This window comes from Pongo pygmaeus, chromosome 8 (assembly GCF_028885625.2).
Source record: "Pongo pygmaeus isolate AG05252 chromosome 8, NHGRI_mPonPyg2-v2.0_pri, whole genome shotgun sequence".
NCBI classification, from domain to species: Eukaryota; Metazoa; Chordata; class Mammalia; order Primates; family Hominidae; genus Pongo; species Pongo pygmaeus.
Window position 1 is genome coordinate 856,899 of NC_072381.2, and position 18,522 is coordinate 875,420.

The 18,522-nt window shown below is 42.8% G+C and overlaps 1 protein-coding gene across 3 annotated transcripts in view; it reads right to left on the minus strand.

Moving 5' to 3' along the window:
- LARP4B (La ribonucleoprotein 4B) overlaps positions 1 to 18,522 on the minus strand; it is a 124,024-nt gene that overhangs the window by 39,899 nt on the left and 65,603 nt on the right. For all 3 annotated transcript variants that reach the window (XM_054503608.2, XM_063669475.1, XM_063669474.1), the window contains 2 exons: positions 16,001 to 16,148; positions 15,622 to 15,762 (listed from right to left, as the gene is read on the minus strand). In XM_054503608.2, coding sequence (XP_054359583.1) covers positions 15,622 to 15,762; positions 16,001 to 16,148 — 289 coding nt within the window. The remainder of the gene's footprint in view (positions 1 to 15,621; positions 15,763 to 16,000; positions 16,149 to 18,522) is intronic.

Below are 18,522 nucleotides of genomic sequence, written 5' to 3' on the forward strand. Positions count from 1 at the left end.
ATTAACACTATAGTATCATAACGACAAAAACATCAAATTCTAATAGAAGAGAATGTTGTTACAAAATACTTGACTAGTACTCTTCACAACTATTATATCAAAACTACCACAAACAAGGAAAGCCTGGGAAACTGTTACAGCCAAGAGGAGCCTAAGGAGACATAACAATGAAATATAATGTGGTTCTCAGCTGAGATCCCGCAACAGAAAAAGGACGTTAGGTTACGATGTATCACTACTGGTTCAGTGATTGGGACAAATGTACCATATTAATGTAAGATGTCAGTAATAGGAAAAACTGGGTGCCAGGTATATGGGAATTATGTGTGTTCAATCATCTCAATTTTTCTCTAAGTCTAAAACTATTCTAAAACAAATAGCAAGATGAGAGACCTAAACCTAACCAAAGCAATTACCACACTAAATGTTAACATTCTAACTAGAGGACAAAAAAGCAAAACCCAAATGTTATGTTATCTACAGCAAATGCACTTTATTAGATACACAAATAGGTTAAAGTAAAAAGGACATAAGATATACCATACTAAGGCTAGTCAACAGAAACCTGGAGTGATTACATTAATGTGAGACAAAGTAAATTGAGAGCAAAGACTAAAGATAAAGAGAGGGGCCAATGAATCAAGAGGCCACAAAAATCTTAAGTCTTCAAAATACGTGAAGCAAAAACTGATAAAACTAAAAGGATAAACAGACACATGCAAAAATTAACAGAACCTTTCTTTCAATAGTTGACAGAACAAGTAGGCAGAAATCAGAAAGAGTACAGTAATCTTGAACACTACCACTGAACCTGACCTCATTAACACTGACAAAATATTCCCCATAGCAACAGCAAAACACACATTCTTCTCAAGGACAAATGGAATATTTAACAAGACAGCCCATATTTGAAGCCATACAATAAGACTTAATATATTTAAAGAAATTCAAGTCATACAAAGTATGTTCTTTGACCACAATGAAATTAAACTAGAAATTAATAAAAGCAAGATCCCTGGAAAACCCCCAAATATTTGTAAACTAAATCAAATATCTCTAAATTATCTATGAGTCAAAGAAAAAAGAATCAAAAAAGAAATAAAGTGTTTGGAAGTAACTGAAAATGAAAACAATGCATCTAAATTTGAGAGATTCTGCTTAAGCACTACTTATGGGGAAAATAGTAAAACTAAATGACTGTATCAGAAAATAAGAAAGGCCTCATATTAATGAGCTCTGCTTCCACCTTAGGACACAGAAGAAAGGGTAAATTAAACCCAAATAAATCGTAAGAGAGTATATTACAAACATCAGAAGAAAGAATGAAATAGGAAAGAGTAAAACAAATGAGAAAAATCGATAAAATGAAAACACTAACATTTTCTCTTTTTTTTGAGATGGAGTTTCGCTCTGTCCCCCATGCTGGAGTGCAACGGTGCGATCCTGGCTCAGTGCAACCTCCGTTTCCTGGGTTCAAGCAGTTCTGCCTCAGCCTCCCGAGAAGCTGGGACCACAGGCACCCGCCACCACACCCGGCTAATTTTTGTATTTTTAGTAGAGATGGGGTTTCACTACGTTGGCCAGGCTGGTCTCGAACTCTTGACCTCAGATGATCTGCCTGCCTCGGCCTCTCAAAGTGCTGGGATTACAGGTGTGAACCACCGTGCCCAAAAGAAAACACTTTTTGATAAGGTCAATAAAACTAACAAACCTCTACCCAGATTGATTGGGGTTATAAAGAAGACACAAACTACCAATAACAGAGATGAGTGATGTAACATGACTACAGATTTCACAGGTGATAACAGAGTATTATGAACAACTCTGTGCTGTAAATCCCACAATTCAGATGAAACAGACCAAATCTTTGTAACTATATAAACCAAAGCTCCCTCAAGAAGAAATAAATGAGTAGCACTATGAAAAAATAAACTGTAGTTGCAAGCTTTCCCACAAATAAAACTCCTGCCCAGGTGGGACGCGGTGGCTCACGCTTGTAATCTCAGCATTTAGAGAGGCTGAGGTGAGCGGATCACTTCAGCTCAGGAGTTTGGAGACCAGCCTGAGCAACATGGTGAAACTCCGTCTCTACAGAAAATACAAAAATAAGCCAGGCGTGGTGGTGTGCTACTGTAGTCCAAGCTACTTGGGAGGCTAAGGCGGGAGAATCGCCTGAGACCAGGTTAGGACTGAGTGAGCCATGATGATGCTACTGCACTCAAGCCTGGGTGGCAGAGCAAGACTCTGTGAGTAACTAAGTAAGTTTAGTAAAGTAAGAAAGGAAACAAGAAAAAAGGAAAACTCCTGCCCACATGACTTGTTTCACTTCCTCATATGAGGGTGAAATAACACATAACCTCTTCCAAAAACTTAAATAGAAAGAAAAACACTGAAATGAAAACTAGAAACCAAGATCCCAGGTGTAAAAATTCTAAGCAAAGTTTTGGTAAATGGAATCCAATAGTATATCCAAAGTATACTGTATCATGATCTACAGAGGTTTAGACCACAAATGTTGGTATCACATTTGGAAAACAATTAATACAATTCATCCGAACACACTAAAAAACAACAAATATATGCCCATCCCCATAGATGACAAATTACAATATTCATTCCTCATAAACACCTCTCAGCAAACCAGGAAAAGAAGAGTGCCTCATCAACATATAAAGGGCACAGACCTAAAACCACCACTAATGTTATACTTCATGGTGAAATACTGAGTGCCTCTCGTAAGACCAGGGACAACCCAAACGTTTGTTCGTTCTTTCCACTTCTGTTCACCTTTGTATTGGAGGGCCTATCTAGTACAACGGGGCAGGATAAAGAAATAAAAGGCATCAAGATTGGAAAGAAAGCAAAACAGTCTTCATTCTAAAATAATCCAATCATCTGTGTAGAAAATCCAATGTAATCTACAAAAAAGTGTCTAAAACTAATAAGTGAGCATAACAAAATTTCTGGGTTTGGACTGAATACATAAAAATTAATGTTTTGATATACTAGTAACAAACAACTGCAAATACAAATTTTAAAAATCACTTACAATAGCACCAAAAAATATAAAATACTTATAAACTGGATAAAAGATGTAAAAGACCAGTACACTGAAAACCAAAAAATACTTCTGAGAGAAATTAAAGATCTAAACAAGTAAGAGATAGATCTTGTTCATGGATATTGTTCAGATGTCAATGTTCTCCAACTGATCTATAGATTCAGTGAACCCCCCGCCAACAAAAATCTCAGCACTTTGTAGATATTAACAACGTCATTCTAATTTGCATGGAAATACACAGGAACTGGAATTTAAAAAGTAACTATGAAATATAAAGTTGGAAGGCTATCACTACCTAATATCAAGAATTATTAACAGTACAGGCATACCTCAGAGATATCATGGGTTCAGTTCCAGAGTGCTGCAATCAAGCAAATATTGCAATAAAGCAAGTCACACAAAATTCTGTTTTCCCAGTGAATATAAAAATTATGAGTACACTAAACTGTTGTATATTAAATGTGAGATAGCAGTATGTCCTTTAAAAAAAAAAAAAAACTACAATACCTTCATTTAAACATACTCTATTGCTGGCTGGGCATGCTGGCTCAGGCCTGCAATCCCAGCACTTTGGGAGGCCAAGGCAAGTGGAACACCTGGGGTCAGGAGTTCAAGACCAGCCTGGCTAACATGGCAAAACCCTGTCTCTAATAAAAATACAAAAATTAGCTGGGCATGGTGACACATGCCTGTAGTCCCAGCTACTTGGGAGGCTGAGGCACAAAAATCACTTGAACCCTGGAGGCAGAGGCTGCAATGAGCTGTGATCATGCCACTGCACTCCAGCCTAAGTGACGGAGTGAGATTATGTCTAGAAAAAAAAATCAATAAAAAGAATCTATTGTTGGAAAATGTTAACGATCATCTGAGCCTTCAGCAAATAATAATCTTTTTTGCTGGTCCTGCCTTGATGATGAGGGCTGACTGTTCAGGATGGTGGTTGCTGAAAACTCGGGTGGCTGTGGCAATTTCTTAAGACAACAGCGAAGTATATAACGTGGACGGACTCTTGCTTTCACCAAAGATTTCTCTGCAGCGTGTGATGCTGTTTGATATCATTTTGTCAACAGTGCGACTTCATTCAAAATTAGAGTCAATCCTCTCAAACCCTGCTGCTGCTTTATCAACTAGGTTTATGGAATATTCTAAATCCTTTGTTGTCATTTCAACAATATTCACAGCGTCTTCACCAGGAATAGATTCTAACTCAAGAAACCATTTTCTTTGCTCATCCATAAGAAGCAAGTTTTACGCATTCAAGTTGTACATGAGATTGCAGCAATTCAGTCATATTTTCAGGCTCTGCTTCTGATTCCAGTTCTCCTCCTATTTCCACTCCCTCTGCAGTGACTTTCTCCACTGAAGTCGTGAACCCTCAATGTCCTCCATGAGGGCTGGAATCAACGTCACTGAAGTTGTGAACCCTCAATGTCCTCCATGAGGGCTGGAATCAACATCACTGAAGTCGTGAAGCCTCAATGTCCTCCATGAGGGCTGGAATCAACGTCTCTGGTTAAGGTTGACATTTTGACCTTCCCTCATGAATCACAAATGTTCTTAACAGCATCTAGAATGGTGACTCCTTTCCAGAATCCATCAGAGGAACCATGATCTATAGCAGCTAGAGCCTTATGGAATGTATTTTTTAAATAAGAAAATCTGAAAAACACAATGACTCCTTGATCCATGGGCTACAGAATGGATGTTGTGTTAGCAGCCATGAAATCAACATTCGTCTCCTTGTACACCTGTCAGAGCTCTTGGGTAACCAGGTACATTTTCAATGAGAAATTAAAATCTGAAAAATATCTTTTTTTTTTTTTCCTGAGCAGTAGGTCTAAACAGTAAGCTTAAAATATTCAGTAAACCATGATGTAAACAGATGTCCTGTCATCCAGGCTTTGTTGTTCCACTTAACACAGGGAGAGCAAATTTAGCATCATTCTTATGGGCCCTAGGATTTTCAGAATGGGAAATGAGCACTGGCTTCAAGTTAATGTCACCAGCTCCATTAGGCCCTAACAAGAGAGTTGGTTTCTAATGTTGAAACCAGGATTAACTTCTTCTCTTTAGCTATGAAAGTCCTAGATAACATCTCCTTCTAATATAAGGCTATTTTGTCTCGACTGAAAATCTGTCATTTACTGTAGCCATCTTCATCAATTATCTTACCCAGATCTTCTGGATAACTTGCTGTTTCACCTTGCATTTTTATGTTATGGAGACTGCTTCTTTTCTTTAACTTCATGAAATAACCTCTGTGAGCTTCAAACTTTTCTTCTGCAGCTTCCTCACCTCTCAGCCTTCACAGAACTTAAGAGAGTTAGGGTCTTGCTCTGGATTAGACTTTGGCTTAAGGGAATGTTGTGACTGGTTTTTCTATCCAGATCAAAGTTTCTCCATCTCAGCAAAAAGGCTGTTTTGCTTTCTTATCATTTCTGGGTTCACTGGAGGTGCACTTAATTTCCTTCAATAACTTTTCCTTTGCACTTACAGCTTGGTTAACTGTTTGGCTCCAGAGACCGAGTTTTCGGCCTATCTCAGGCCTTTGACATTCCTTGCTCACTAAGCTTAACCACTTCTAGTTTTTGATTAAAAGTGAGATAAGTAAAACTCTTCCTTTCACTGGAACCCTCAGAAGAGGGAATGTAGGGCTATTAATTGGCCTAATTTCAATACTGTCATGTCTCAGGGAAAGGCCCAAGCAAAGAGAGAGAGAGAGAGACAAGGGAAGAGCCAGTTAGTGGAGCAGTCAGAACACACACGTCATTTATATATTAAGTTTGCCACCTTAAATGGCATGGCTCCTGGCACCCCAAAACAATGGCAGTAGTACAAAACACCAAAGATCATCAATCACCATTAGCATTAATAATAATGAAAAGACTTAAAATATTGTGAGAATTATGAAAATGTGACACAGAGACATGAAATGAATACATGCTATTGGAAAAATGATGCCAATTACTTGCTTGATGCAGGGTTGCCACAAAACTTCAATTTATAAAGAAGGTGGTAGCTGCAAAGCACAATGAAGAGCAGCACAATCAAGCAAGCTCTGCCGACAATCCAAGCAGTGCACTACTGGAGTCAAAGCGGGCTAGCACATCAATGAACAGAAGAGACAGTCCAAAAATAAATCCAGACCTACGTGGACAAACGACTTCTGACAAAGGTGCAAAGGCAACACAGCAGAGAGAAGTCTTTCAACAAATAGTGCTGCAATAGCTGCAGATTCCTATGCACAAAATGAAAATAACTTTGATCCATATTTCATACCTTATACAAAAACTAACCTAAAATAGACCTAGAAATGTAAAATCTAAAGCAATTAAACTTATAGGAGGAATATAAACCAAAAGGAAGAGCCATAGAAGAAAAAAATGATAAACTTGATTATACAAGAAATTTTAAACTGCTTTTCAAAAATACTCCAGGAGAACAAAGTACATTGCGTATCTGTACTTACATCCAAAACATATAAATAACTATCAAAAGTAAATAATAAAACAACCCAATAAGAAAATGCACAAACAGGAACAACACCAAATAAAATATATGCATTACAAAAAAATGCTGCAACTTCAGGTTCTACATGTGAGAAGCCTGGAAGTTATCACTCTGGTCTGACAAGTAAAAAATCTAAAAAGAACAATTAACAACTCCTCTTAGATCTTAAGTAAGGTCACAAGGCAAACAACTGCTGCCAAATTGGAAAAACAGACAGATAAATAGAGAAGCGATCACAATATATGGAGCAGAAATCTTTGCAGGAACCAGGGCAAGGACAGAAAACACTGTCCTGGAACTGATGAACTGCTGGAGGCTCAGGGTGGCCAAGTCTGAGAGTTAAAAACTGCAGGGAGTCTCAGTCATTGGTGGGTGAGGGGTTCCTGCACTTTTGTGAGTTATACTTTCTGGAGCTCCATCAGGTCCTCATAGTGAATACTAGAGAAAAATCCCTTTGTGCTTCCGGCAGGGGTAGGAGAAAAGTAACCATTTTGAAAAATACCAGAGCACTCTGTTCTTAACAAGGTCTGCCCTCAGGAAAGACAGTTTAACCAGAGTCCAACTTGCTGGGGTTTAATCAGAGCAGAACATACCTAGAGGAAGGGAAATACCTAGCTCCTGCCTCCTCTAGTCATGCTGCCCCACCTAAGAGGGGAGGAAAAAAAAGAAGTTCCTGTGAGCTTCACAGTCCAGGGCCCGGGTTCACTACAGACTTGAGACTCCCAGGCCTCTTACGGAAGGCATCCCCTGCCCACACCTCACCCCACAGCACTGAAGGCATAGTCACCACAGTGCCTTCCACCCAGCACGTCACAGTTGGCTCTCAAGAAAGTTACAAGGCATACACAAAGGCCAAAAACACAATGTCAAGAGCAGAGCATTAGGACTAGGCAAGACAGAGAAGTTAGAATTATGAGAAAGGGAATTTAAAAGAACTAGGATAAGATGCTAAGGGCTCAAATGGATAAAGGAGACAGCAGGTAAGAACAGGTGGGCAATGCAAGCAGAGAGATGGAAATCCCAAGGGGGAAAAAAAAAAGAAGTGTGAGACATGAAAACTACCGTAACGGAAATGTAGACTGCCTTTGATGGGCTATTAGGAGACTGGACATGGATGAGGATCTATCAACAGAAACCTCTGCTGGGACTCAGAAAACAATACCCTAAAATGAAGGCCTCAGAAACAAAAGTTTTTTGGGTCTTGTTTTATGTCCTTGAGAGCTTGAACTGTGACCAAGTGGGAGCACTCTTTGGTCTCCACCATTGGGGGAGGTACAATTTTCGGATCAAGTCAGGTGGCCGGTCTGAAAACAGGAACCCAAGACTTTTTCTTCTGCATACGTCAAGTGCTCGGGAGTTTGTCTTAGTAAGAGGTCCCATGTGTAAGGGGCTTTTGTCATCTCAACTCCTGCTGCCTGGTTAGTCTGTGTCAACAAGAGTCTTTGCTGATTGAGCTCATTCCTGACAGTGAATGTTTTGTGGGAGATATCTTTGGAATTGTGTCTTCTATGTCCTCTCCAGGATCTATCCTGGACTGTATACACCACTGAAAATTCTAAATGTCAATGGCCAAAAGACGGATCCTTTAAATTAGAATTGTAAATTTAAAAAAGGATTTTAGAAATCTCATCCTAAACAACTGATAAAAACATCAAGAGCAAAAAGGGCGCTTGGCATCACTAACCATTAGGAAACGCAAGCCAATTTCTAGAAAGACCCAACAGTGCTATGGTTAGCCTTAAAAATTCTCTTTAAAATTAAAGCAAAAATCTGACCTGAAACAAAATTAAAAATTTTTTAAGCTTAAACTCCTACTTTGGATTCCCCTATTGGTTAACAGTGAGGGCTGCTCTATATTCTTGTAGGCCGACAGTTAAAATTCCAGGCTTTCCCTTCGGTGGCCTATTAGACACACAGCCCAATGTAACAGAAGAGAGGGCTGAGAAAGAAATCCTTGCATACATGGCCAATTGCTTTTTTTAACAGGCGTGCCACGACTGTTCTATAGAGAAAGGTCAGTCTTTTCAATAAATAGTGCAAGGACAACTGGATATCCACATGCAAAAACAAAGCGGGATCCATACTTTATACCATATACAAAAATTAACTCAAAATGATCAAAGATCTGAATGTAAGACTCGAAACGATAAAACTCAGATGAAAACACAGACAAAACCTTCATTATAATGAATTCAACAATGTTATCTTAGCTATGACACCAAAGGCATAGGCAGCCCAACAAAAAATAAACAAACTGAACATTATGAACATTTTAAATTTTGTACATCAAAAGACACTTTGAATAAAATAAAAAGGCAACCCATATAATGGAAGAAAATAATTGTGATTGATGTATCTGATCAGGGATTAATATACAGAATATATTGAGAACTCCTAAAGACATTAACAAAAACCTGATTCAAAAACAGGCAAAGGCCTTGAATAGACATTTATCCAAAGAAGACAAATGGCCAATAAGAACAAACCATTAGGGAAATGCAAGCCAAAACTACAAAGATATACCCACTAGAATGACTACTATCAAAAAAATCAGAAAATAGGCTGGGCGCAGTGGCTCACGCCTGTAATCACAGCACTTTGGCAGGCCGAGGTGGGCAAATCACCTGAGGTCAGGAGTTCGAACCCAGCCTGGACAACATGGTTGAACCCTGTCTCTACAAAAAATACAAAAGTTAGCTGGGTATGGTGGCTCACGCCTGTAATCCCAGCACTTTGGGAGGGAGATGGGTGGAGGTCAGGAGTTTGAGACCAGCCTGACCAACATGGTGAAACCCCGTCTCTACTAAAAATACAAAATTTAGCTGGGCGTGGTGGCTCACACCTGTAATCTAGGCTACTTGGGAGGCTGAGGCAGGAGAAATGCTTGAACCCAGGAGGTGGACATTGTAGTGAGCTGAGATTGCTCCAGTGCACTCCAGCCTGGGCAACAGAATGATTCCATTTCAAAAAAAAAAAAAAAAAATCAGAAAATAACAAGTATTGGCAAGGATTTAATAAAATTGGAACCCTTCCTTGTACACTGATGGTGGGAAGGTAAAATAGTACGGCCTGTATGGAAAACTGTATGGTGATTCCACCAAAAAAAGTTAAACATAAGAATTACCATATGATCCAGAAATTCTACTTCTGGAAGGCAGTTCGGCAGCTTTCAACAAAACTAAACATACTCTGACCTTATGATCCAGCAATCATACTCCTGGGTATTTACCCAAAGGAGTTAAAAACTTCCTTCCATACAAAAACCTGCACATGAATGCTAACAGCCTCTTTATTTGTAATTGCCAAAACCTGGAAACAATCAAGATGTCCTTCAGTAGGTGAATGAATAAGTGATTTGTAGTATGTCCAGACAATGCAATGTTATTCAGTACTAAAAAGAAATGAGTTATCAAGCCTTGAAGACATGGAGGAAGCTTAAATGTATGTTACTAAATGAAAGAAACCAATCTAAGAAGGCTACATCCTACAGGATTCCAACCCTATGACATTCTGGGAAAGGTAAAACTATGGAGACAATGAAAAAACCAATGGATGCGAGGGGTTGGGGGAGTGAGGGGTGAGTAGGCACAACACAGATGACTTTTAGGGCAGGGAAACTACTTTCTCTGATGATACAATGGAGGGCACACGTCATTATACATTTCTCCAAACCCACAGAACATACAACACCAAGAGTGAGCCCTCATGTAAACTGTAGACTCCAGGTAATAATGATGTGCCAATATCGGATCATCAATTGTAACAAAGGCACCCTCTGGTGAGGGAGTGTGGATAGTGGAGGAGGCCATGCATGTGTGGGGGTGAGGGGAGGGGAGTATATGGGAGATCTCTATACCTTCCACTAAAACTCGCTGTGAACCTGAAAGTGCTCTAAAAAATAGTCTTTTTTTAAAAAGGATGTTTGATAGCATTAGTCCTTAGGGACACATAAATTAAAGCCACAGTAAGATTCTACTGTCTCCCTTTTACAACAGCTAAAATTAAAGACTGACCCTGAGGTCATAAGGGTCATAAGGATGTGGTGCTTTAATCCACCACTGGTTGAGAATAGAAAATGGTACCACCACTTTGGAAAACTGCCTTACCATTTCTTAAAAGGATAAACATGCCTACCAGATGATCCAGCTACTCCATTCCTAGGTATTTTACCCAAGAGAAATGAAAACATATATGAAATCTTGCTGACAAACGTTCACTTTTATGAACACTTTTTTTACTGGCAAAGCCACATTTTGAAAACAATCCCAAAATCCATGAATAGGGGAATGGAAAAACAAACTGTGATATATCCATATCATGAATACTTCTCAGCAATAAAAATAAATGATTAATTCATGTTACAACATGAATCAATCTCAAAAATAGTAACCTAAGTCAGACAAAAACAGTACACACTGTCAAATTCTATCACATGTCTGTTGTCCAGCAACTTGTGGGGCGGGCTGATGCAGGAGGATCTCTTGAGCCCAGGAGTTCCATTTTTTTTTTTTTTTTAAAGAGAAAAAAATCTACGAAATGCAAACTGACATATAGTGATGGAAAACAGACCACTGGGCCGGGCACGGGGGCTCACGCCTGTACTCCCAGCACTTTGGGAGGCCGAGGTGGGTGGGTCAAGAGGTCGGGAGATCAAGACCATCCTGGCTAACACGGTGAAACCCCGTCTCTACTAAAAATACAAAAAATTAGCCAGGCGTGGTGGTGGGCGCCTGTAGTCCCAGCTACTGGGGAGGCTGACGCAGGAGAATGGCGTGAACCCGGGAGGCGGAGGTTGCAGTGAGCCGAGATCGCGCCCCTGCACTCCAGCCTGGGTGACACAGCGAGACTCCATCTCAAAAAAAAAGACCCCTAGATCGCGCCCCTGCACTCCAGCCGGGGCGACACAGCGAGACTCCGTCTCAAAAAAAAGACCCCTAGATCGCGCCCCTGCACTCCAGCCTGGGAGACACAGCGAGACTCCGTCTCAAAAAAAAGACCCCTAGATCGCGCCCCTGCACTCCAGCCTGGGGGACACAGCGAGACTCCATCTCAAAAAAAAGACCCCTAGATCGCGCCCCTGCACTCCAGCCTGGGAGACACAGCGAGACTCCGTCTCAAAAAAAAAGACCCCTAGATCGCGCCCCTGCACTCCAGCCGGGGCGACACAGCGAGACTCCGTCTCAAAAAAAAGACCCCTAGATCGCGCCCCTGCACTCCAGCCTGGGAGACACAGCGAGACTCCGTCTCAAAAAAAAAGACCCCTAGATCGCGCCCCTGCACTCCAGCCTGGGGGACACAGCGAGACTCCGTCTCAAAAAAAAGACCCCTAGATCGCGCCCCTGCACTCCAGCCTGGGGGACACAGCGAGACTCCGTCTCAAAAAAAAGACCCCTAGATCGCGCCCCTGCACTCCAGCCTGGGGGACACAGCGAGACTCCGTCTCAAAAAAAAGACCCCTAGATCGCGCCCCTGCACTCCAGCCTGGGGGACACAGCGAGACTCCGTCTCAAAAAAAAGACCCCTAGATCGCGCCCCTGCACTCCAGCCTGGGAGACACAGCGAGACTCCGTCTCAAAAAAAAAGACCCCTAGATCGCGCCCCTGCACTCCAGCCTGGGGGACACAGCGAGACTCCGTCTCAAAAAAAAGACCCCTAGATCGCGCCCCTGCACTCCAGCCTGGGGGACACAGCGAGACTCCGTCTCAAAAAAAAGACCCCTAGATCGCGCCCCTGCACTCCAGCCTGGGGGACACAGCGAGACTCCGTCTCAAAAAAAAGACCCCTAGATCGCGCCCCTGCACTCCAGCCTGGGGGACACAGCGAGACTCCGTCTCAAAAAAAAGACCCCTAGATCGCGCCCCTGCACTCCAGCCTGGGGGACACAGCGAGACTCCGTCTCAAAAAAAAGACCCCTAGATCGCGCCCCTGCACTCCAGCCTGGGGGACACAGCGAGACTCCGTCTCAAAAAAAAGACCCCTAGATCGCGCCCCTGCACTCCAGCCTGGGAGACACAGCGAGACTCCGTCTCAAAAAAAAAGACCCCTAGATCGCGCCCCTGCACTCCAGCCTGGGGGACACAGCGAGACTCCGTCTCAAAAAAAAGACCCCTAGATCGCGCCCCTGCACTCCAGCCTGGGGGACACAGCGAGACTCCGTCTCAAAAAAAAGACCCCTAGATCGCGCCCCTGCACTCCAGCCTGGGGGACACAGCGAGACTCCGTCTCAAAAAAAAGACCCCTAGATCGCGCCCCTGCACTCCAGCCTGGGAGACACAGCGAGACTCCGTTTCAAAAAAAAGACCCCTAGATCGCGCCCCTGCACTCCAGCCTGGGGGACACAGCGACACTCCGTCTCAAAAAAAAGACCCCTAGATCGCGCCCCTGCACTCCAGCCTGGGGGACACAGCGAGACTCCGTCTCAAAAAAAAGACCCCTAGATCGCGCCCCTGCACTCCAGCCTGGGGGACACAGCGAGACTCCGTCTCAAAAAAAAGACCCCTGGTTCCGCGGAGAAAGGAGAGGGCACAGGAAGCTCTTTCTGGTGTTTGGGATGTTCGTGATCTTGATTGTGACGAGGATTTTACAGATACAGAACAACTTATCAAACTGGGTGCACAAAGCAAAGACGAATGAAAGAGGTGACAAATCAATAATGTGTTATTTCCTCAATTGTCCTTAAGCTATGGAAAATCTGGGGTATACCTGAAGTATATGATGTTTATTGTACATCGGCTATGCCTCACTAATGCTTTATAGGAGTGAGGGAGGGAGTAGGGGGAGGGAGATGAAGGAGGAAGACAGAGCAGAAGGTATTCTTTTTCTTCTTTTGAAAATAGTTTTAAATACCCCTTTTAAAAAGAATCACCTTTTGAAATTAAACTTTCCAGAATATACTTTAACATGTTGTTATTTCACTTTTGATAATGTTCCCTATCTTCTATCTTCAGACAGATTTTAACATGTTATTTCACTTTTGGTAACGTTATCTATCTCCCATCTTCAGGCCGATTTTCACAAGTTATTTCACTGTTGATAACATTACCCATCTTCCATCCTCAAGACAGATCTTCACATCTGTCTACCTCCTATCTATCTTCCATCTTCTGTATAAATTCTGACCCCAGTTCAGGATTAGGTCATTTCAATTTAGTCTGAAACTTAAATTGTTTATTTTGAACCCTTTTACTTCCCGCCATTAGGATTCTCACTCCCTCAATGTATAATGCCTTTTTATCTTTTGTAAAAATCTGTTTTAATGATGAGCATTCCTTTCCTTTGCCATCTTAAATTCAATGGACTCTAACATGACTCCAATTTATCCCAATGTTCTGCCATTCCCAAGTCACTAACCAGTTACCGGTGAATTAACAAGGGGGATGTAATCAAATTACATTGCTGAATACTGGCACTTCCTCAGATTTAGAAAACTGCTCATGTAGACGGGAAATTCACTTTATGCAAATTCAAGATGGCAAATTTATATTTACAAGAAACAAACATGGCTTAATTTTTGTACCTTTATAAATACTTGATTCATTTTACCAATTATTATTTAAAGCAATAAGCTCCACTGAAGTTAAACAAAAAAAAAACAACCGTCACAGAACATCTACACATTTTCCCTCTGAAGTGACAGTTTCTGACTGTGACAGTCTTAAGCCAATGAAGTCATTCTGTATGGCTGTGCCTTACAGCATCGAGGTCTGGCCTCTCCAGCCCTGCCCAGTGCATTCCCTGGACACTGGGATGATGAAAAGTCCATGCAAGTGGGGTGGGAGAGGGGACAGGGACTGGTTAAGAACAACTGTGGTAATAAAAATGAAAACATGGGAGGCCGAGGCAGGCAGATCACGAGGTCAGGAGATCGAGACCATCCCGGCTAACATGGTGAAACCCCATCTTTACTAAAAATACAAAAAATTAGCCGGGCGTGGTGGCGGACGCCTGTAGTCCCAGCTACTCAGGAGGCTGAGGCAGGAGAACGGCGTGAACTCAGGAGGTGGAGCCTGCAGTGAGCCGATATCGCGCCACTGCACTCCAGGCTGGGTGACAGAGTGAGACTCCGTCTCAAAAAAAAAAATGAAAACATGAAAAAATTCCTGCATTTCCAGTAACGTGTGTGTGGTACACTCCATAACTGGGCCTGAACATCCCCTTTCCCACCTACTCTCTTCCTTTCCATTTTTTAGCCACTACTACATACTGAGGTACTTACAACCCTACATGAGAACAAGAGATTCTATCCAGATGGTCTTACGTTTGCTTTCCTCCAAGCCATTCTTTCACACTCCTGCAAAATTTACCTTCCCCAAACAACTTATTTTCTTCATGTCACTCATTTCCTCATCAACAGGAAAGAAGTTCAAATGCGAATGGCTTCTAAGACTTGCAAATGGGGCCTCAATTGCCCCTACCTACAATACCACAGCATTCCCTCTCTATCCCCCTCCCTTTACCCAAACTGTCTCACTCTCAAATCCAACATTAACGTTCCACCTCTGCACCTTTACTGACACTTCGCACTACTAAATAGGTTTCTTTTTTTTTTTTTTGAGACAGAGTCTCGCTCTGTCGCCCAGGCTGGAGTACAGTGGCGCGATCTCGGCTCACTGCAAGCTCCGCCTCCAGGCTCACGCCATTCTCCTGCCTCAGCCTCCCGAATAGCTGGGACTACAGGCGCCCACCACCACACCCAGCTGATTTTTTTGTATTTTTTTTAGTAGAGACGGGGTTTTACCATGTTAGCCAGGATGGTATCGATCTCCTGACCTCATGATCTGCCCGCCTCAGCCTCCCGAAGTGCTGGGATTACAGGCATGAGCCACTGCACCCGGCCCAGGCTTCATCTTTTGAGACCTTACATTCTCCATGGCACCCTACCTAACCAGGGCCTCTCATCTTCTCTGCATCCACATAAGAGTGAGTTTAAAGTAGAATTAAAAGGAGGCAAAGAAAGACACATTGTTTAGAGAATGTTAATACGCTAAATAAAAAAAATAAATAAAGCAGCCCATATTCCCTGGGAAAATGCACCCATAAGATATGTTTACCTGTCTCGCTATTTTCAGGCAGAGAGTCGTATTCTGAGGGACCCAGAGCGAGAGTGTTCATGTCTGCTGGGTCCGACTCCTGCAGGTCTGGCAATGCGGCATTCTCATGGCCCTGGTCACCATCACCATTGGCATCTGATCCTACAATTAGGAGTTTACCCCAAAAATGCAGGGTTAGAAGCATAACTTTCTCTTAAAACAAAGCTTACACTTGCAGTGACTCAACTTCTTTGGACTGTAAAAGACCTCTGGGCTCTCAAGCACTGCCACATACCATGACACAGTTACGAATGAGCAACATCTTAAAGACAGATTAAAATGGCAACAAAAGCACAGGCCTGAAAGCAGGGGCTGCACACCACGGCCATGCTCAACTTACTCTGCGGGCCACGGTCTGCGTGGTGGCCAGCCACCTCCTCCCACGCAGCACTCACACCGTCAGCAGCACTGCTTGCTTCCAGATGTAACACAGGAGCCCCCCACACTTCTGCATTAGGGTTCAGCTCTGAAACCTTAGTTGCTGGTACCTAGGAAGAAATATGAGATAGACATTTGTATCCAAATGTCAACCAAATACAATTTTACTCATTAATGCAGAGTTAAGAGACATCTGATATAGGCTCCAAAGGCTCAGCCTATGTATTTATAAACACCTTTGGAATGAAATCAGTTTCAAAATTAAATAAAAAAAAAAGCACTCAGGATTCCATTAAATTCCCCCCAAGTTTTAAGTTCCTCCTCCCAAGACCAAGGCTTGCAGAGATGGGGAAGGACAGGCCTGCCACCAAAAGATTCAGTGTTCCACAAACTATACCTGAGGAATAGCTGGTAACTTCCTAGACTCCTAATAAAATCACAATTCAGGGTTTTACAAACTTGAATACAACGTAGATGAATAAAATTCTAATTAGAAAGCTTAAACAAGTCAGCAGTGCGCAGTGGCTCACGCCTGTAATCCCAGCACTTTGGGAGGCCAAGGCGGGCGGATCACCTGAGGCCAGAAGTTCATGACCAGCCTGGCCAACATGGAGAAACCCTGTCTCTACTAAAAATACAAAATTAGCCAGGCATGGTGGCGTGCGCCTGTAATCCCAGCTACTTGAGAGGCTAAGGCAGGAGAATGACTTGAACTCAGGAGGCAGGGGTTGCAGTAAGCTGAGATCGCACCATTGCACCCAACCTGGGTGACAGAGCAGAACTCCATCTCTAAAACAAAAAAAGGAAAGAAAGCTTCAAAAAGTCACATAAACAAAAGGTGTAGAAGATGAAAATTGCTCCTAAGAATGAAGGTGTTCTAACAGGTCTGTCAGGGATACTGTAGGATAAGAAAGCTCAGGCATCCTTTGAGGAAGAAGATAAAATATGTCATACTTTTCACAGAACTACCTGTTCCCATTCCCAATAGAGCTTCAGTATCACCTTGAAAGAGAATCCACAGGTGACCATGAAGCTGCTAGTCCAGTGTTCTGGACAACGGGCTCTCAGATCACTGAGGCTGAGGCCAAAGCTGCCATGGACAGCTGTGGAACATGGGCTAAACCTCACCTGGAAGACAGCACAACAACATGATGCCTGGCACATACCAAGTTCATCGGCCATCATGACAGTCACGCATGCTCTGTTAGTCCGACAGGGCAGTCCTCTACTCAAAACCCTCCTGCATCAGCTTGGCTCATTTGGAGTAAAAGACAAAGTTCCCACTGCAGCCACAGTGCCCTCCTGTGCTCACCGCTCCCTGGCCTTGTCCATTTCCAGGCACACTGACCTCCTTGCTGTCTCTGGGCACACTGCCACTTTTGCTCTTCCCGTCCGTCTGTCCAGAACATCCTGCCCAGAGACTGGGGACTGGTGGTCCTTCCTGACACAGCGTATAAACCCACAACAGTCCCCCACCATGTGGATACTCCTTACTCCCCTGATTCTTCTGATACAAGCCTTTCTTATGCTTACATAAGCACTCCCCAAAGCCTAAAGAAAAGTCAAATGTCCAAACACAATCCTTCAACAAACTTACACATGATTTGCCTTTTCAAATGTACCACCCACCTTCACACCACAGTGCAGGAAGCCAAAGCTTCTGGAGGAAGGGACAGGTCCCTGGTCCCCAGTGCCCCTTGGACCCAGGCTGCAAGCTGGGAGCAGTTACACTGCACTACCCCAGCATGCAGCATAGACACACCAGTTTCTGTGGCCCAGAACACAGGAGAAGGGCTGGGAAGTACCACCATGAGTCGTCAAAAAAACAAAGGGTGCATTAACAATTTTTAAAAGACAGAATAAATCCACATTGACTCAGGTGATGGGGCTGGTAGTAAAAAACATAAAACTATTTCTGAAACTGAAAGAAGGCAGCTGATGTGGTTTGTTCATTCCTGCTCCTCCAGTCACTGGACCACCAATGAGCATCATGCCCATAAAACCAGATGTTTAAATGAGTACCTATCTGGAATTCTTTTTACTTTTTTTTTTTTTTAAGTACTGGTGATAGGGCAAATAATTGGGTTCCTTCAAGAATATTATAATCAAGAAACACCACTTCTTCAACTTTCCCTCTGGCATTGCATCTAAACTTCATTTTTGGCCTCTGCTTCTGCACAGTGTTACTTGCTCTCTTCTCTCTCATCCACCCATCTGTCCAACAAGTGCCTCTGACATGTTCACCAGCATGCTTGTGCCAGGCACGGCGCTGAGCTGGCAGGTGTGATGGTGAAGGAAGCAGACAGGAGCTCATGGAGCTACATGAGGGGGCAGGAGACAGCCACAGGTCACCCACAACACTGCCTCTGGCAGCATTTACGCCGTTCCACCTGATCTGTTGTCTTCATAAATTCATTTCTCTATTCTCTTTCCTACTCTAATACTTCCATACATCGCCTTTCCTAATTAGACCCAGTCTCTTTT